This window comes from Mauremys reevesii, linkage group 1, assembly GCF_016161935.1.
Source record: "Mauremys reevesii isolate NIE-2019 linkage group 1, ASM1616193v1, whole genome shotgun sequence".
NCBI classification, from domain to species: Eukaryota; Metazoa; Chordata; order Testudines; family Geoemydidae; genus Mauremys; species Mauremys reevesii.
Window position 1 is genome coordinate 213,010,147 of NC_052623.1, and position 21,578 is coordinate 213,031,724.

The window sequence follows — 21,578 nt, forward strand, 5'->3', positions numbered from 1 at the left end:
GTGTGAAGAGGGCAGAAGCACCTTAAGATGATCTACAGCCAGCCCTTTCTCAGCTCGAGGGACAGTCACCCTGGGGAAAGAATCGTGGGAGCTGTGAGGAAGAAGAGTGAAAAAGGAGGTGAGCAGAATCCTTTTTAGCTCTCAAGGTGCTGGGGCTGGGGGGAGAGATGATTTGCTTTTGCAGACAGAGTTTCTTTAAATAAATAGAGCCCACGATGGGGTACTTTGCCCTTTTGTTGTATTTTGAGAAAACAAAATGGAGACGCCTTCAAGATCTCAAACATGTTGAAAATTTGGCACTGAGGTGTGTAGAAATAAACGACTTACATGTAATATCCTATTCTACCCACTGAGGCATGGTAGGCAGACCCAAAGGCCAATAGCATGAATCTTATATATGCTTTTAATAGAATAAGCCATCTTCCCTAAGGTTGTTTTATTGCCAACTGACTGGAAAGGAAACACTTAAAATATGTAACCAACAATCTGATTCCAGTCTATGCATACAATATTGATTTAAGACACTTCTCTGGTAAGCTGTCAGCGAGACAGGATGCCTGGTACAGAGCTGCCCACTTAAGCAGAAAAATTGAAAGAAAGGAAATGTTTAGAAATTAAAGCAGCAAGTGAAACTCACTTTAAACAAACCCTACTGATGTTAACAGGTGTTATTTCTGAGTGCACAGGATTCTAGTCTACAGATGAGAAGAGATTCTCAGTAATAGGAGACAAGAGTCAGGACACCTATGCTGTAAGTGAAGACTGAAATGCACTACCCCATTAACTCATGCTGTTGGGCCTGAACTCAGAACAGTGGGGTTGCTTCAGCCAGCAATGTCCAGAGGAAATCACAGAAGTGTAGCACTGTAGGGGACCTCGAGAGGTCCTCTAGTCCAGTCCCCTGCACTCAGGGAAGGACTATGTAATAACTAGACCCCCTAATGGATGCAGGTAACACAGCCTTACTAACTGGAGTTATGTGGTATATTGGTGTGTAATAGATTTTACCATGTTTCCAGAGAGAATCTCATGTTGACTTTGCATTGGGGCAGTTTATGGCCCAGATAAAACTTGTTTTAATAAACCAAATCTGAGGCAGTTTTGGTCTCTTGCCATACACCTCAAAAAAACAAGGCAAGACTTGAGATTTACAAAGCAGGATTTGTGAACATTATCCAAATAATAAAAGTGAGAGTCAAGGAAAAGCACAGGTTGCATGGACAAATGTAATGCAATGATACAAACTACTATATCTCACCTAAAGAGAACTGTGTCCCAGTGAATGTGACGCAGTCTGCCACATAAACCAGGATGGGCAATTTCTGTTGTTGTTATCTTTGTGGAAGTGGCAGAAAAGGACTGATATAAGGGAGTGTGCCCTTTCCATATGACAGGATTGGTGACCAAGGGAAACAGGACACTTAGCTGTGTCTTCCATGCTCTGTGCCCATATCTTGTGTGATGAACTAACAGCACAGTGCTGCCAGCAAATTACAAAAACAAATGCTTGGTAACTGTTCTCTAGGTGTGATTGTGCTTCACAGGTCTTTGGACTTTGTTATGAAGGGGGTAAATGAAAAGGAGGCAAAGGTCTGAGAGGCACTGGGAATGGCTGCCAGTCTCGGCAAACTGAAGCAGATTAGAAAATTCAGACAGGTACAGAAAAAATTTCAAATCCTGGTGCTGCTGGTGCAGTTACGTTGCTTTTTTGTTGTTGCTTTGCTCATGCCATCATCAAAATAGAAAGAAAAAAACAAAATGTCTTAGTCTCTGGAATACACCCCATCTGAGTAGGAGACAAGTGTGCAGTTTCTTGCAAAGGCCAGCAGCAGCAAACTCCAGCCCCGGGCCAGGAAGCCTGTTGTTCCTTTGGCTGCTGGACTCTATATCTAATAACAGGCTTCACGCTGCTGTTCGGGTTCAAAGCACACAAGGTCTCTCTCTGTCCTGCAAATGCCCCAGTAGCGTGTTTTGGTCATGTATAAAAAGGAATTATTTCAGAGTTTACTTATCTACAGGTTGAAGAGCTTTGGAGGCAGAGGTTGTTTCTCACCCTGCGTCTCAACTCAGATTAACCAAATGTCTGTCTCCTCTCCAGCCTAAAGTCTCAAGTGGTCCATGTAAACAAAACACAGCTGAGTGCAGTCTCTCCTCCTCTTCCTGGAGCTGTTTTTATCGATAAGCAGGATTTCCTGAAAGTGTGGTGTTGGCTAAATGTAAAACAGGCAAGGGATGAGCTTCGGTGTTAAAAACCCAGTTGTCTAAAGGCAGGAGGTCATCATTGGAGAAAAGCAGATACAGATACCTGGACATCAAAAGAGAAAAACAGAGGTTTAAGGATGGCAAAAGCACAAGGTATGGAGCCTGATAGTGGCCCCAGGCTGGCCTGTGTCTGCACCCTCAACAGCCAGCTGCCCTAAACTCCTCCCTGCACCAGCTACTCAAACACCTACCTATCCCACAGCACCCACCTGCCCCCATGTATCCCCATGCCTCAAGAGCTCCATGCATCAGTAGCTCATGAACTCTATCCTCCTGTAGCCCCAGCAGCCCTCTATCCATCTACCCAGTCAAAGTCTTCCACCCAGCTATGTCCCCAGACACCCTTGAGCATCTACCCTGCCAGAGATAAAATGTTTTGTGCATCTTCATGTCCTACCGTCATCAGTGCTCAGGGCAGGCTGTGTTCACAATGTTACATTTATCAGTATATGCAAATTATATGCAATATATGCCATTACAGAATTTGTATGAACTGTCACATGAAGTGGCAGAAAACTTGGCAGCTACGAAAACTCATCACTGCCCAATTTCTATATTCACAGACTAATTACAAACCACAGCCATTGAGGAGATCCTATCACACTGTTTGGGAGTTTAGGTATGGTAAAATGAAACAGAGCTCCCACAAACCAGAAGAGTTTTGCTTATAAAGTTATACTCTCAGGTTTTAGCAGCAAGAGACATACCTGAGAAATAATTAAAATTAAATTTTAATATATTGAAAGCTGGAGCTATTGAGGTGAAAATATGCATACCCTGCAAGAGATCATTTAGGAGCAGGTGAGGCAAGGTGCTTAGCCCAGGAGGATGTGATGCATTTTGTATATCTCTCTTAACTGCCATATTGTCCCATTTTCCCTAGGTCATCTCCAGAGCAGAGAGAATCAGCCTGTTGTGTGTGTTTTCTTCCTCGTCATTAATTTTATTTTACTGATTCATATACACTCATTTTCTTGATTCTAAGGGCATGTCTATACAGCAAATGAAGGTGTCATTTTAGCACAGGTAGGCATACCTGCACTACCGTTAATCTAGCTAACAGGGGTAACAATAGCAGTGAAGATGTTGCTGCACAGGCTCTGAATGGGCTAGCCTCCCCAATACAAGCCTGCTGGGGACCTCCATACGTACTCGGCTTGCCTACCTGCCCTGCAAATCACACCTTCAGTTGCTGTACAGACAGACCCTAAGAGCTCAAGTCCTCTGAGGAGAGGCAGCAGCTTCAATTAGATCCAACTGGAGGAGCAGTGGCTCCTAGGAAGCTGATTTCATATGACCCATTTGCCTATGAAGCCAGAGCAGAAGACTAGAACTGAGCCTTTGGGAGCTGTGTGGAGACAGGCCTGGGCAGAGTGTGGCACAACCTCCGAGGTCAGCTCCAAATGGAAACATCCTCAAGTCTTTGGGGAACTAGAAAAACTTTGAGGCAGTAAAATTCTGTTTTTCTTTATTAATAAATGGTTGGTCATTTCCCCTTATTCACTTACAAAAAAAGTGTGCTAGATATGGAGTTATTATTTAACATTTATATTGTAGTAGCAACCAGGTCAGGCCCCCATTTTTCTAGCAGCTGTATAAACATATAGAAAATTATAGTGTCCCACCCTAAAGAGTTTACAGCCCAACAGACAACACACAACAGTGGATGAGACAAGTAGGTCAGGGTGAGATGGGGGAGATAGGGTAACACAAATAATAGAATGTGTGCAATTCTCAGGCAATCAGGAGCAGCAATCATAATGCCACCTGCCCATTATCATGGGGGAACTCTATCCAGGGAAGCAGTGACTCTGAAAAAGACCTGCGGGGGTCATGGTAGATAATCTGTTGAAAATGAGCTCCCAGTGAGATGCTGTGGCCAAAAGAGAAAGTTAAGGGGGTGACTTGATGACAGACTATAAGTACCTACATGATGATCAGAAATTTGACAATAGATGGTTTTCAATCTCGCTGACAAAGGTGTAACAAGATCCAATGGCTATAAGTTGAAGCTAGACAAACTCCATTAATGGAAATCTTTAAATTAAGACTGGATGTTTTTTAACAGATCTGCTCTAGTTCAACCTGGAATTAATTCAGGGAAGTTCTATGGCCTGTGTTAGACAGGAGGTCAAACTAGATGATCATGATGGTTCCTTCTGGCCTTGGAATCTAAGAATCAGATTGTATTTTAGTGTGTCCATTATGGAAGAGATGATTTCTGAGGAGGGAGTTGGAGGAGGGTCAGATGGTGGCTTCATGGATTTTGACTGGGAACTTTTCCACATGTAAGGAGCAGCATGGGAGAAAACACAGAAGTGTTTGTCAGAGACATGGGGAACTGGGCTATCAGGGGTGGCATCAATGAGAAAGGCAAGAGTCAACCTTACGGTAAGATAAAAGGTTGGCTAGGCAGGACAGACCTAGGTTGGGAAGAGCTTTGTGAGATGCAACAAGAAGTTTGGAGTCTGATTGTAGTAGAAGAGGGTCAGCCAGAGGAAGAGGTGACAATCAGAGTGATTAGCCAGGAAGATTATTTTAGCAGCAGCATTTGAGGGGAGTGAGGCTACAGACATTAAGGGTAAAGGAGGAGGAGATTGCAGTAGCTGAGATGTGAGATGATCTGAGCTTGGACAAGAGTTTGGGCAGTGTGGGCACAGAAGAGAGATCAGCGTTTAAAGATGTTGTGCAGGAGGGAGCGGCAAGATTTAGACATTGTTTGGACATATGGACAAAAGGAAAGTGTTGAGTTAAAAGATGATACCAAGGCTGAATGACAGGGAGAATGGTGGTACTGTCCAAATCATAGAGAACGATTGGGGAGAAGAGCAAGGGGAGAAGATGGAAGGAAGAGGGCACAAGAGGAAAAAGAAAATATATAGAAGAGGGTAGGCTAGAGCCATAGGAGAGAAGTGACTGGTCATGATAAGTAATCGGTTACATACAACAAGCAGTTACATTGTGAGTAAATGAAACAAGAAATGAGACCTATGATGATTCAATTCTGGAGCAGATAAATCCAGCAGAGAAAAGCAATGGAGTAAGGATTCAATATGTAAATAATCAGTCAGTGACATGGACGGTCAAATAGGGAGTAGTCAGCAGAACCCAGTGCAGAGGGCACTTAAGCTGCCCAACGAGTACCGCTGAGGGAAAATGTTTCTGACAGCCATGCGCTGGGCGCACAGACTTCAACAGTGGACTGGACATGTGCAATCACTCGAAGAACAATTAGTTTTTTAAAACAAATATTTAGGATTAATAGTCATTTTGCCATTATTTTTCATAACGGAAAGTTTGTGATTTTTTTCTTCAGCCTTTCTTGACAAAGGAGATGTCTCCATCTCCCATTTTTCTTGACAGGAATGATTGAAAAAGCAGTAATACATTTTTCAGGATTTTTTCAAAGGTTCGAAAAATGTCAACATTTCATTAACATTTTTTGATAATCAAAAAATTCCAACCAGCTCTAAAGCTGTTTGAAAACCCAGAATGTTTTACTAAATATTTTTTGTTAATTTTTCATTGAAAATTGAATTTGACAAAAACTTTTGACAAAAATGCAATATTTAGGAAAATTCTACAAGCTCTAGTTCTTAATAAAAGTGAGACCAAAGTGCTGCACACAGTTAAGATGTCCTGTTCCCAAATGCATACTGCCTCCAATTGTTACCAACAGGTGTGAAGCCAACCTGTCTGGACGGAAGATTACGGTCCCTTCTTGGGAGGCTGAGAGGAGCATTGTGAGGAGCAGATACACTGAGAGAGTGGACATTCTTGCTAAGGGGAGTGTGTGGCCTCGATCTCATTGAGAACAACAGGAGTAGCAGCCATTTTTAAAGCTCTCCTTGGAATTTTATGGAGTAGAACATTATTCTTCAACCTCTGCTGAAGGAGAAATTTCAGTCATGAAGAATAATGGCAAACAATGTCCATTAATCCTAAACATTTTTCAGTGGAGTCAATGCACAAGATTTCAGTGAGTTTTAACTACATAGGAAGTTTGAAGACTCTATACTGTTCGTTTAAGACCAAACCAATCAAACCAATTAAGAGATTTAATTTTAAATTCTCTGAATAGTCATTCTGTACTTAACAAGATGACACTGTATTTTTCATAAATATAAAAGATGCTGGCTTTAAGTGCAAAACTCAACTCAATCTTAACTATGGAATGTTAGCAAAGCCTCCATAATACGTTGTTATCTCTATATAGATTCCTATCATGGCATCCATTATGGCAGCATCTCAGTACCATTGGTGTGTTCTTGTACAGTAGTTGCTAGGTTATTACTTGGGAAAAAAGGTGGGAGGAAGATCCATTACTTGGGACACTTAAAACCAGACTGGATGAAATACTGGAAAACGGACTGCATTACCATCTGGAAGATGGACTAGGTGTGTCCTAGTAGAACCATTTCTAGTTAACAAATTTTGACTAAACAAAAATATTTAAAGATATCTAAAATTTGAAAACATGCTGAATCTGGCTTTGAATTAAAAGTCACCCCACTAAACAAACATTCTGTAGACATAATACAGAAAAAATATCCAATAACCATGTGGTGGATTTTTGTACCATGCCATATTTTCCCATTCACAGTCCCCCATCTTGGTCATTGCAACATGCAGGCAGAGTAGATTCTGCAAGATCAATGTCCTGGCACTTGGTCATGTAAAACATGTTGATTCAGTGCAGCTAAAATTAAATGATCTCCTTACAAATGGAATTTGTTTAGAGGTGATAACCTCTCCTTTTCCCTGGCAGTTTGTGTTCTGACTAGAGATACAAGAAATCAAACTGAGGTTTTAAGAATAATAAGCTTACACTTACATTGGGGGATTTTTGCTATGGTTTCTCGGACTGGAATGGGGAAACCAGGGAACTCCAAAATAAAAACCAAAAAGAGGAAAACACCCTGTGACGATCTCGAAATTGAAGTGTTAATCCAATCTATTATTTTAGGCACTGGGTAATCATACAGTACGTGACACTGCTCCAGGCTATTTTATGGGAATATGCATTAAGAGAAGTTTGCTTACTTCAGAGTTTCAGCAAGGAAAAAGCTCTGTTGTACATCGTCATATGCAGGAGATGAGGAATAGACATCCTTGACCCCCGAAAATCCACCACTGACTCGGCAGTATTTGTCAATAGCCTGTAGAGAGGAAGTAAGAACAGAAGAGGCATATTTTACCTGCACTTTAATATTTGAAAAGATACGCAACACAAGGATTGATCAGTACTGACCAGAGTACACTGCAACATACTCTGCTAATGGTGTTCAAATAATGGGCGAAGGACAGTCATATCACTGGACTTTGTAAACAGGAGAGCTGGAGGAGTTTTAGAAACTTTGAGATAGTTTGTCATGGGCTCCTGCAGAAGGTTATTAAGAGGGGGCACAAGGGATTGTACACATCACTAGGGGCTGTCTGCTGACCCGTACAGGATCCTCCACCTCCCTTTGGACTCCCATGTGATCTCTTCCTTTCCTACTTAAACTGAATTTTGATCCCAGCTGCACTGGTCAGCTGTCCCAGCAGGGCTCCTGGCCTTTGAAATGGTGCAATCCAGGTTCCTGAGCACACAAATACAAAGAGGAATCCTAGAAACATGGAAGATTAGGGTTGTAAGAGACCTCAGGAGGTCATCTAGTCCAATCCCCTGCTCAAAGCAGGACCAACCCCAACTAAATCATCCCAGCCAGGGCTTTGTGGGAGTGGGTGGATCCCAAATCCTCAAACCCTTGCATGTCACCCAAACTTGCCCACAGGTCAGCACCTAGCTCTCTCTACTTACTGCTGCAAAAAGCACAAAGGAAGAAAGAAGGAGTGCAAAGAACACATTAGCTGCTCAAAGCACCCCTTGTATGAGCCTCGTTATTCTACTCACATCCTCATACTTATGGCACATGAGAATAACAGCCATTAAAACCAGGCCCAAAGAAATTACTCTGCAATGATTCACAGATTAGTTGGGTTTCCCTGCTGACTTGGTGGTGCCTCCTCAGCAGACATCAGCTATTCAAATAGGCTCGTGCAGGGAAGGAGAAGGCACAAAGATCAGAGAAAGTGTTTGGCTTCAGATGCCTGTCATTATCAAACTACAGAACACAGCTACCTGTAGTTCAGTTATCTATGATTTGGCCCATTAATCTGTATAAGTCTTTTCTCTACAGGCTATTGTAGGCCCGGGTTTTCTGCTAATTCTAATTTCTGTTTGTTATGCTCAACAGAAGCTGAGAGGAGTTGAAGCAGGGGAACAAATGCAGTGTAGAAACAGATGTCTCTATACACAAAGAAAATGAATTCAGACTAAATGAGCTACTCACAATCTATGCCTCAACCTTGGAGGGCTGGAAACAAAAAAGATTCTCCACTGGAAATGTGTGTTTGTGAATATCTGCAGATGCAATCAGGGAAACTAGCAGGGGAAGTTATGTGGTTTCCCCTAAAACTGTAGAACTGTAGGTTAAAATTGTCCATATCTATGACTATAAAATCCAGCAGTATCAGTCAAATAGTCAAAGTGTGTGGCATATAAAAGTCTAGGACTATTATAAAGAAACTTTAATTCATTCAGACTCTTAAAAATGAGGGTAGATGAGAGTGTGGGGAAGGGGAACGCCAGGTCTCAGCATGACTGTCCTATCTTTAACATAGTCACCTGGCCACAATGTATGCCAGCATCTGTACTTTCTTCAGGAAGCACCTCTATTCAAGAGGACAGCAGCCACTGAAGACTTTTGGAGGCTGGACTTCTGGAGGTCATGCTGTCTGTTCCTGACAGATTTTAATTTCCAACAGCTATTATAAATGCTGATAGCAACATAAATACTATAGGTTAAAAACAATACTTTGCTTTTACAAAGTATGTTACAAACATTAGCTAATTAATTCACACAAGACCACTATGCGGTAGGCATTAAATGGCAAAAAAATTCATTAATTAAGCGATAAGGTTGCCCAGTGATAGTTTGTGACTTTCCAGAACGTCAAGTTCAGCAAAATTCAGACTTTTGAAAACCAGGTAATACATAGTTAAGGTAAATGCCTACATAAACTTAACCTTGCCTCCTGCAAGTGGACAATAGCCACTGAGAATTATCTGCATGCACTCAGCTGCATTCTCTGTTAGGTGTAGCTGTACTGAATGTCTGGGGCAACTTGAAAGGGCAGTTATTGTGATATGAGATCTGGGAATTAATTAGATGAGCATCACAGAGCTGTGACAGTGATATGCAGAGATCTGGGTCTGAATCCCCTCATGTGTTATTAAAGGAAGGATGTAAACGTGTACCTTGAGGTTCCTGTCGGCATCACTTCAATACATAATTGTGTAGGTTGTATCAGACTGGGCAACGAAATGGCAGATGAAATTCCATGTTGATAAATGCAAAATAATGCACGTTGGGAAACAATCCCAATTATACATACAAAATGAGGGGGTATAAATTAGCTGTTACCACTTAAGAAAGAGATCTTGGGAGTCACTGTGATAGTTCCCTGAAAACATCTGCTCAGTGTGCAGCAAAAGTCAAAAAAGCAAACAGAATGTTAGGAACCATTAGGAAAGGGATAGATAATAAGACAGAAAATATATTGCCTCCATATAAATCCCTGGTACGCCCACATCTTGAATACTGTGTGCAGTTCTGGTCATCCCATCTCAAAAAAAATATTATAATTGGAAAAAGTACAGAAAAGGGCAACAAAAATCATTAGGGGTATGTAACAGCTTCCGTATGAGGAGAGAGATTAAAAAGACTGGAACTGTTCAGCTTGGAAAAGAGACAACTAAGTGGGGATATGATAGAGGTCTATAAAATCATGAATGGTGTGAAGAAAGTGAATAAGGAAGTGTTATTTACCCCTTTACATAATACACAAACCAGGGGTCACCCAATGAAATTAATAGGCAGCAGGTTTAGAACTAAGACAAGGAAGTACTGCTTCACACAACACACAGTCAACCCATGGTACTTACTGCCAGAGGACATTGTGAAGGCCAAAAGTAGAACTGGGTTAAAAAAAGAATGAGGTAAATTCCTGGAGGATAGATCCATCAATAGCTGTTTCCCAAGATGGCCAGCGACACAACCCCATGCTCTGGGTGTCCCTAAACCTCTGACTGTTAGAAGCTAGGCCTGGACAACAAGGGACGATCTCTTGATGATTGCCCTGTCCTGTTCACTACTTGTGAAGCATCTGGCACTGGCCACTGTCAGAAGACAGGATACGGGGCTAGATAAACCATTGGTCTGTCCCAGTATGGCCGTTCTTATGTTCAGTAGCAGGGCACTGCGGTGGTTTTGCCCTGGGTACTGTTATGGCGGTTGCAGAGCGTTGCTCCAAAAGGGCAGTTTTAAGGTTGTGTGGGTATTTAACTTAAGTCTTGTTTCCTGTTTTTCAGAAGTTTGACCTTTGCTGAACTCACCATTCTGCAAGGGCACGGGCTATCACTAGGCAACCTTAACGCTGAATTAACAAAGACTTTGCCATTTAATTTCTTAGGTTTTTTAAACCGAAAAAGAAATGTTAGTTTGTAGGAGTTAGTGGTCATTTAGACAGGTGTAGTTCTCACCTAGGTTTGCAGTTGATATGCTATTGCAGCTAGGTACTAATCAAAAGACCTAGCTTTTATATAGTGCTTTTCATCAGTAGATCTTAAAGAACTTTACAACATTATCCCCGCTTTTCATATGGGAAACCAAGGCACAGAGAGATGAAGTGACTTGCCAAGGTCACTCAGCAGGCCAGAGGCAGAGCTAGGAATAGTCCCAGTTCAACAGTCTTTCCACTAGGCCACACAATTACTATGTGATTCCATTTTGCTATAGTGGAATAGGGATAATGGTCATACTTTGAAATGTTTGCAATGTGTAGTTGCTAAAAGGGCCAGTGAGAGAAATCTCTATGATCTGTATTCTAAAATCTTGACAATTTTATTATATAGACAAGGTGAGGGAGGTAATATCTTTTATAGGACCAACTTCTGTTGGTGAGAGAGACAAAACTTTGAGTTTACAGGTTTGACTGGTATGGGGGTTCTTGAACCCAGATTTTCTGTGTCCAATGCCATTCCCACAGATTATTCTAAGAGGTGGAGCTTGAGCTTCACATTCCTTAATTTTCTGTTTTTAGTGGAGAACAAAAGCACCTGCTTGGACAGTGCGGTTCATCTAGGCAGAAAAGGCACCTGCTGTGCCCATCTTTAAGCAGGATTAGTTTCTATGATGGGTAGGATTGAAGCCCACTGTTTTTGAGTCTGCCATTTTATGATCCTATACATGAGGGGTGGGGTCTGTTTAGAGGATGGAAGTTGTTCAGGGAGGTCTGATTGAAGGATTTCAGTCCGGACAAGGATTATTGAGTCCTAAAGGTTGAAGGTAAAGGGATGAAGATTGGTCTGAAGAATTTCAGAAGTTTAGATTAAGATAGACCATGATAGAGTTGCTAGCAGATAGGACACTGCTAGGTTCCATCTCACTGCCATGGGTGGTAAGAGGGAACTGAGGGAGAGTCATGGCCGCCCACCCTTTATGCCCTTGTATGGGAGCCAGTGCAGCCCCAAAGGACACTGCTAGCAAAAAGAATCCAGTCACATGCATAAAATGCACATGCCCCTACAGTGGGATCCACGCTGACACATATTTGAAGAGCATGTGAAGAAGCTGCCCTGAAAACTGCAGGAGGAGCTCAAGGAAGAGCTTGGTGTCCTCTCACACAAAGAGGCCCAGGAAAACACTTGGGGTTAAAGCCTCCAAAGCTTGTCTCAGAGAAACCTTTACTGGGACTGGGATTCTACTGATTAGTATAGGGCCTGGGCATCATGGCTACTGGGCTCTATTGCCAACTCTGCCACTCACTTGTTGTGTAACCTGGAGCAGATCACCTATCTATACATCCAGTTCTCCATCTGTTATACAGGAAAGATAATAGTAATCACCACCACCAACACAACCAATCTATCTTACAGAGGCTGGTGATGACTAATAAATTATTGTTTGGAAAGTGCTTGGGATGAAAAGAGCGACAGAAGAACAAAGCAGAATAATTCTATTGACCGAGCCAATCAGCAGTTACCTGTGCTGCTTCCCAGCCCCAGTGCCTGTACTTGGGATCATGTGTAAATCTCCACATATACCAATAGGTCTCGATCACCTCTGGTCTTAGAATGTAATATTTTTCATTCTGCCGCACTGCCACTGCCTCTAGGCCACCATCAAATTTGAACGCTTCAGGACCCAGCTTTAATGCTGCAGAGAGAAGAGAAAAGAAAACAGGAATACTTTATTCCTTTCCAATCTTTGGGGGAGGGAGTTACACAAAGCATGCAAAAAAATCTGAAATGAAATCTAGCTTTTCTTTGAATAGTCTCATAAATATTTCCTATTGTTGAAGCTTCTAATATTTCTAATGAATAATGTATTCGATCCCTATGTTAAATCTACTTATCTTGACAGGAGAATAGTAGTCCCCTTAGAAACTAATAAAACACTAAGAATATAAGCATTTTAACACATTCAGTTATAAGGTAAAATTAAACTGAGACAGATTGGTTCTTGCTATACATGAGGAAACGAGAAAATGGTCAGGAACATTTTTAACATTCTATTGAGTTAATATGGCAGGATGGGAAAAGGCCTGAGAAGGTGAATTAGGAATCATCATCGCAGATAGTCTGTATTTCCATCTAGGCCAGGGATGGGCAATGTGCTCCAAAACGTCTGTTAGTCTATAAGGTGCCACAAGACTCTTTGCTGCTTTTACAGATCCAGACTAACACGGCTACCCCTCTGATACTGCTCCATCTATGCCTCACTTATAGAAACTGCATTACCTGAGCAGGAAGGATACAGAGAGTGGTGCTGCAGTGGCCACTGAAGCTGAGACCAGGGATCTGAAGGGAGTGGTTTCGCTTTCCAGAAGAAGAGTAGAGCAGGGAGTGCTGTCTACCTGCACTTGAATCAAGGCGGCACATGGAATACAGCACACTCTTATAATAAATGAGACGGTCTCAGTGTCAATCTGGCTGGACTTTTAGTGCCTCTTTCATGAACTCTTCCAGGAGTTTGAACCACTGCTTCTGCTCAAGGCAGGGCAGAGGAGGAAAGACAAATTAAACTGAGTATCCTGTTGGACAGCATCCTTCTTCCATGCAAAGCAAGGTCTGGTATGGGGGTCCATCATGGATATTTTACTATAGTCTAACACAGTGTTCAACTCCAGATGTTTTATCTAGGTATCCAGGAGATTGAGGGGCTTCATTCTAGGCAGTGGGGGCAGAGAATGATTTTGGAAACACACAAGAGTGCAGAGTTAAACTATAACAGGACTGGCTCCTAAAGAGACTTTAGCCAAGTGAAGGTGATATACATGGGAGCTGTGAGTGTTCAACACTGTTAAAATTAGGGAACTTATTCATGTGCTTAAGTATGGATTTAGGAACCTAACTCTAGAGACTTTAGTCCTAATTTTGTCCTTTATTTTTATATATTTGTCACTATAAAACTACAGCTAGCCTAGAAACTAAATAGCTAGTGAAAAGGAAAGAAAGAGTCAGAAAACCAATGTTGCTTTCTAACCTCTAATATAAAAACTGAGGAAGAGACCCTCAGTAGTTTGTAGCTGCAGAACCAGTCCATCAGTATATAGTGTCATTTTACATTTCCTAGGAGAACAACTATCACATCTCTCCCACATTTTCTTTGTCTGTTTGTCTGATTATAGCCACTCGTGGAACAGGGCCAGTACCTGCTCTTACTTTAGCCCTACCTTGTCTGAAGTCGTATTCATGAATCAGTCACTTATGCAGTTTGTGCTATTGGGAATGCAGGAATTACCACTATGGATAAAACCAACTAATCCAGTATCCAAGTCTCTGAAAGTTGCCATCATCAGACGCTTCAGGGGAAGGTGCAAGAAGCGTCTTCATGGACAACTGTAGAATAAACAGCCCACAGACAGTTTCTAAACTCTGTCAGTTTATGGCTGGGGTATGTTCTTAAGCATAAAGGTCTATGTCCTTTATTAAATAAAACCCCTATATAATACAAATCTGGGTGTTCTCAGTATCCATATGTGTCTACCCCTTTTTGGAATCTTGCTAAGCTCTTAATTTCTATAGTATCCTTGTGACAGTGCATTCTGCAGGTTGATTTATCAGGTTTTAGTTTGATGCATTTCCAATTTCATTGACTGTCCTCTTGTGTCATGTGATTAGATAAAAAGGAGTGGTCAAAATACCCTCTCTTCACAATACCATTTTTTTCATGTACCTCTATCATGTCCCTTATTAGTCTCACTATACTAAATAGAACAATATTATGTCCTAAGCCACACTGGCATAAATCTGGAGTAACATCACTAAAGTCAACTGAGTTACTTTGGATTAACAGTAGCGTAACAATAGAGCTTGGCCTCCAAAGTTTTCACTCATCACATAGAAATTTCTCCAGGCCCCATACCATTTTTGTTGCCCAAATCAGAATTGCCTTTATTTACTTATATCTTTGATGAGATGGAGTGACAGGAACTGAACACAGTATTACAGATGATGGTGTCCTGTGATTTATATGATGACATTATTATAGGGGAAGCTGGTAGTGACCCCCACACCCCTTTAGATTCCCTAACACTTTCTATTATAAAGCATTCTTGCCATAATTTCTTTGAGAAATTCTCACCCCTCCATTGTTTGTAACAGCCTTTGATATTTGGCAGGGGAATGTCCTTAGGGTACAGAAAGGAAATTTCTTATGAAAATTTCATTCATTGCTGAGAAATGTCAAAAGAATAGAATGCGATTTCTCTTCTCTCACATGCATTCCCCAAAGCAGTCGCAGCTGCCCTGAGAATACTTGGAAGCTGCCAGTGCAGCTGTAGCAGGGGTGTGATGAAGAACAGAGTTGGGCTGGGCTTCCCTCGCCCAGACCCAGCACATTACCTTAATATGCCCCCTCTGGGGGTACTTCATAGTGCAAGAGCTCCTCCAACTCCCATGGTGGGAGAGAACTAGATATTTGAGCCAGGCCAGGCCAGGTGCTCTCCCACTGACCACAGCACCTGGACCTAGAAGTTCATTCCCCACTCTGGGATAACAGCTTCCTCCTGCCCTCACTAACAATTAGTCCTGTACTCAAGTGGTAACAGTTTGTGCTGCAATCCGGAAGACTCGGGATTGAAGCCCTAATACTTATTGGGGAGGTTGTTACCTTGCACATAGGATGATTTATCTTAACTTTTTTCCTTTAAAACACCCACAAAATTAAATTAAAAAAATGTTAAGTGAACGCTATTTAGGTTGCAATATCAAACACATGAAAGTTAGGAAATGCTAAATTTCTGGTTGCTCAAACAACCTCGTTCTACTCCCTTTTGCCCATGCATTATGATACAGTCTTTAAATACGTAATCACATGCTATTTCTTCCTTAGGACCTTTGCATCATTCAGTTCACAGGACAGATGAATGAGGAATTGCGGTTGCATAAACAACCATAAATCTGGCATTTCACAAGTTCTGAGTGCTTGAATTTATAAAATAAATATTCTTTTACTGAAGCTTTTTTCTATGTAATATTATTTAAAACATTATTATCTATCCCCTTTCTTATATAGCCTGACATTTTATTTGCTTTTTTAACTGCTGCTGCACATTGAGCAGATTCATTGAGTTGTCTAGGTCTTTCAGTCCTGAGTTGCTACCGTTCATTTAGAACCCAATAAGGTGAAATTACTTCTTCCAACATGCATTACTTTGCATTTGTCAGCAGTGAATTTCATCTGCCACTATGTTGCCTATTCCCACTGGAGTTTCTCACAATCTTTTCTAGCCTTAACTATCTTGAATTATTTTGTATCACCTGTAAATTTGGCACCCATCATTCACCTTTTTTCCAAGAGAGTTTAAATATATTAAACAACACTAATCCTGATCTCTGGGGCACCATCCACTTTTGCCATGATGAAAATTTGACCAATTATCTGTATTCTTTGTTTTCTGTCTCTTAGCTAGTTTCTAATCCATGACAATAATTTAAGTAGTCATGTGGTGAGATAAAGCTTTCTCAATAGCTTATTTGTGAGGAACTTTGAGGAAGGCTTTTTGAAAATCTATTTCTCCTTTATCCACAATTTTACAGACACACTCAAAAAGCTCAATGATAAGAGAAGCATAACTTTCTTTTACAGAAGCTGTTTTGGTTTGTCCGTGTCATATCAAGAAGACCTTGGTATTTTAGAACTGATGATGGCGTCAGTAAATCCTGATCTAAATATCATGGAGTCCAGTGTGTTCCGTCAAAATACTTTCCTGATCCAGGAAATAGGACTACATCACCGTTGTCACCTTTGTCCGGCTTGTCCTCATCAGTCCTTCTATGAACACAAGTTGACACCACACCATTCTATTTTGTTACGAGCACGTTCTTTCCATTTCTGGCCAAAGAGTTTTGTCATGGGATCGGCCCAGCGCATTTTTGGTCTGCCCAGTGGTTGCTTGTGGTCTCTGGGGATCCAGTCACTGATGCAGGTTGTCCACCTATTGTCTTGCCTGCGGACTACATGATCCGCCCATCTTCGCTTTGCGTCATACATTGCCTGCACTACATTGGTCACCTCTGTACGCCTTCTGATCTCATTTGGCATATGATTCATGGAGCGACATCTTACACATTTGCCTTTCCATTGCTGTCTGGGTGACAGTGAATTTTTCTTCCTCCGCTTTCATTGCTAACCAACTCTCTGCTCCGTATATCATTTCTGGCAGAACAGTGGAGTTAAACAGTTCTTTCCTTTTCTTCATGGGCAGTCATAGGCGCCTACTCCATGGGTGCTCCAGAGCTGGAGCACCCACGGGGAAAAATCAGTGGGTGCTCCGTAACCACTGGCAGTCAAACTCCCCTTCCCCCACCCCACCACCTCCTCCTCCTCCCCCCCACCGAGCACACCACGTCCTGCTCCTCTGCCTACCTCACAGCGCTTCCCCCCGGCCGCTGCCAGACAGCTGTTTGGCCACTCTGGAGGGTGGGGGGAGAGAAGCGGGAACGTGGCATGCTCAGGGGAGGAGGTGGGGAAGAGGCAAGGCCTGTGCAGGGATTTGGGAAAGGAGGCGGAATGGGGCAGGGAGGGGCTGGAGTTGGGGCGGGGACTTTGGGGAAGAGGTTGGAATGGGGGCAGGGCAGAGGCGGGTCGAGCACCCACCGGCAGGAGCAGAAGTCGGCACCTACGTGGGCAGTTCATCATCCGTTAGAGATGTCTTTATTTTGTTGAAACTTGCCCACCCCGCCTTTCACCACCTACTGCATTCCCCTTCGAATAAGTTGTCTCTGCTCAGCTGCTGACCCAGGTAAATATATTTGTCAACCACCTCGATTTGTTTCCCATTTACCGTGATGATTCCTTCTGCACAATGCTCATTCTGCATCCACTTTGACTACATCACCCCCCGCAAAAATGGACAAACACAAAAACGTGGTGTGGGACATCAGAAGTGAAAATGTCTGAGTCTTATAACCACATTGAAGGGGATGTCAACAGTAAAAAGTTGAGGGGACACGAATTCAAATGAAAAGATAAAAACTGAACAGCAACCTCCTTGTGGCTGGAGTAGGAAAGGTTTTTTTTTTTTTCTTGTGTCCCTTGCTGGCAATATAGCTTATGTATAGTAGCTGACGGCATGTGGGGATAAACTCAAGACATCTTCATTCTAGAGAAAACTTTCACTAAAATGAACCAAAACCACAAAGAAATCAAGAATAAAAGCAGCAGACTGAGCCTCAGCTCCCCAAGCTGTGCGAAGGCTTGCCCTTTAAAGTCAAACATTTAAAAGAATTTTATCACTGATTCTTTTAATGAAGTTAAATATAATGACACTGAAGAATGCTTATGCAATATTACTTCAGCATGTTTTTCCATTCCTTTGATTTGGATGAGTTTTGTGTAAATGAAACTTAACCAGGAATGGAGCTCTAGATTCACCCAAAGACGGAAACAGTGGCAAGTGCATTGCAAGCTGTAGTACAGTGATTTGCAAATACCCCCAGCCTTGACCTTGAACTACCAGCTATACTATACTGGTAATAAGAACAGACCCAGTCTCCAGGTTGCTGGTACCATCTGAAAATTCCTTTGACTGGATCAATTGATTGTGCTTTATTAAGTATGTGAGTTCTCTAATGCAAGCTATCATTCAGGACAGCCAAAACTGTACAGACCACCATACTCTTAACAAATCAATTATAACTGCAAATGAAACGCAAACCAGAGGCTCAGTTACATAATGATTGTATGAAGTGCTGGTTCTGGGGCCCATGCATGCATTTCTGCACCATCTTTAAGGCCTGGTCTTTTAATACTGAGGGGGCACAGGTCAGGGAATACACAACAGGGATTATGTAACTTCTGGTTGCTGGGGTGTTTACTATAAATACAGACAGTCTGCCCTTATCAATGAGAGATCTGGGGTCATGGAAAGAGCTAGCTTTATTTGGACTATCTTGGCTGATAAATGTGTCCATCAGTGTTCAATGATATAATGCTACTGAGTCCCAATGCCCCAAAGTCTTCAAGTTTAATTTAATAGCCTTTAACATTTCACTGTCTTCATTTTCAAACTGATTCACAATTTCACCAAATTGTTGGAAATGCTGTACAACCTGCACCTGTTTGTGAACTTGTACAGCCAGCAAAAATGCACCTGTGTTCATTTTCGCCAGAGGCAGGAGGGCACTGTCATGACAAATGGGATTTTTGAACCATGGAAAACAGCAATTCACCAGTGTGACTTCAAATTGTAACAATTTCACACACTAATTCAGTTTCAAGAGGGTGAGGCTGACTGACAGTTATTACTATAAAAATGGCTGGTGTTTTTCTGCAGAGCACATTCTCATTTATTAATTATTTTGCTAAAACTATTTTAAGTTGGATATATAAAACACTACCCCATGTACCAATGCTCTTTCAAATGTAGTTTTATCATCTGAATGATCTGCATGCAAAACTATATTTAGAAGGGATAGACATAGATGACCAAACATAAAAGTCTTAAGGTCTGAGTCTACATTCACTTACACTGGCTGCATAAATCAGGAGTAACTCCAATTAAGTCAAGAAAGTTACACTGGCATAAAAATGATGTGAGTTAGAGGATGGTCAGGCTCATGCATTCAAGACAAATCTCTTGAATAATCTGACCACCTCTCTTTCCTGTGTATTTCTACTGTGCAGGGTCCTGTTAAACTAAAATAATTAAATTGATAATCTCTCTTACTTGTTCTGTCGTATGACTCATGACATGTATGTGCAATCTCAGCTCCAAGTTGCAAATAATGTCCAGCTTTATCATCTCTGGAACCATCCGCTCCAAGTGCAAACATTCCCCCAGCAAAACAGGTGAGGTGGCCCATCTTTCTCTCAAGGTGCCCATTCTTCCACTCCCCAATGTATGTCAGTCCTCCGTTAGACTTTCTGATAAGATGTCTTTCTATCGCCTGCAAGGAGATTGGGATAATCTTTAAATACTGGAAACAGTCAAGATTCTATCTGTTTTTACTATGCTTTAAACACTATATATTTCTGACCACAGATCTTGTGTAAAAAAATTAACGTCATTTTCAAAACAAGAATATTTTTCCCTTCTTACCACATTTATCTATGAACACTCTAAAAACACATTCAACATGGCAAACATAAAAATTAACCACAACGTAATTCTATGGTTTAGAAATCAAGCATGCAAAAGTAATGAAATTCCAAAAAATCAAGGGTTCAACAACAATATTAACTCAGTCACATCTGAAGTACAATTTACATCTGATACATTTTATGACAGCTAGCTGGAGGTACTGAACCCAGGACCTCTTCATTTAAAACCATATGACTCTACTATTGAAAATAAAGGCTTATGACCCATTAACTAGCAGCAGTAGCAGCCTCACAAACTTCTTTATGGGCACTAGCCATTAGAGCAGGACAAAGACCCACGCTGTGTTAATGTGGGTTACATGGTATTTTTAGTGTTTGTATTTAATTTCCCAGGTTATTTAAGATACTTGAGCTTTTATTATAGTTGATTTATTAAAACCAGAACCCCATATATTCTGTAATTTTGTGACTGCAGAATCCCCCCTTTTCGGACAAATTGTTCTCCAAATTCTCTACATTCATTAAATAAAATTGTTCTAGCCCTTCTGGTTGCAGAAAAACCTCAAAACTGTAAACTGTGTGTAACTGATGTAAAATATCTTCCTGAGTCCACAGCTAGCTAGAAACAATAGCTCCTGAGAGATGTGAACAGCCCATTCATCTCAACTGGGGCCTCTCACACTTCAGGATTTTGTAACCACAAAATCTGTCATTTTCCCACGATGCTACAGAAGTCAGCACTTTTGCAGTGGAATTTGCTATTTTGCTGCAACCTGCCACCAAACATTTAGCTTTCTGTATTCCTGCTCTGCCAGAATCTGCCTGTAGCTGCTTTTTGCCATAAGTGGGAGTAGACTCAATTATAAAGCGCATTCCCTGCGCTGTTCCATGGAGCCAGGCAGCAGAGGTCAAGGAGCCAGAGCTGGAGTCCAGCTTGTAGCCAGAAAGCCAGAAATGTAGGCTGGTGGATTAGGCTGCCTGGAGAACAGTTCAACAGCCTTGAGAGCTGAGAAGATGAGCCAAGGAAGTCAATTACAAGCTCTCCCCTTCCCTAGCAAAAATGTGTCTGTCTGTCTGGAAAGCATTATGAGAGCTGATTTGGCAACCTGGAGAGTAAAAAAACCCAACCTCAATAATAACCGTCAAAAATATCAACAAATTTTACACCAGTAACTATTTCAATTTTGAGCCAGATAGATGTTTGTATGGGGGTGGGAAGATGGGAACGAAGGGTATTTTCTGGCAGTAGACTAAATCAGCATTTTGGTAGAATTTAGCACTTGCTGCCATGGAATTTGTTCCCATTCTGTTGTGAAGTACATGATACTCTGTTGAAGGTATTTAAATTCTGGGGGTTGACAATCTGCAGAATAGATTCTGTTCTCTTTTCCTTCTTCACAATCTCTGCAAGAAGAAGGGTGTCACAGCCAGACACAAGTGGGAATGTAAAGGTGGCAATGATGCTCTCTTCCCCACCCAGTGAGAGCTAGGGGAGTGAAGTATGGGTAAACTCAAAGTTAAGCTCAGTTAAAGACTAAAGTCTACTTGAAGGTTAAGGCCTAAACTAAACCACTTAAAGAGTTTAAAGTAGCTTAAGGACCAGATTGTCAGAAGTCCTTATGGTCATGCCTCATCTGCTGTCTGCATGACTATGCAAGTGCC

The 21,578-nt window shown here is 41.6% G+C and overlaps 1 protein-coding gene across 1 annotated transcript in view; it reads right to left on the reverse strand.

The window, feature by feature from the left end:
- Positions 1 to 385: 385 nt before the first annotated feature.
- MAN1A2 (mannosidase alpha class 1A member 2) overlaps positions 386 to 21,578 on the reverse strand; it is a 288,333-nt gene continuing 267,140 nt past the window's right edge. The window contains exons 10-13 of the mRNA XM_039529767.1: positions 19,543 to 19,762; positions 12,352 to 12,524; positions 7,306 to 7,421; positions 386 to 2,305 (exon numbers count right to left, since the gene is read on the reverse strand). Of these exons, the coding sequence (XP_039385701.1) occupies positions 2,173 to 2,305; positions 7,306 to 7,421; positions 12,352 to 12,524; positions 19,543 to 19,762 (642 nt within the window). The 3' untranslated portion in view covers positions 386 to 2,172. The remainder of the gene's footprint in view (positions 2,306 to 7,305; positions 7,422 to 12,351; positions 12,525 to 19,542; positions 19,763 to 21,578) is intronic.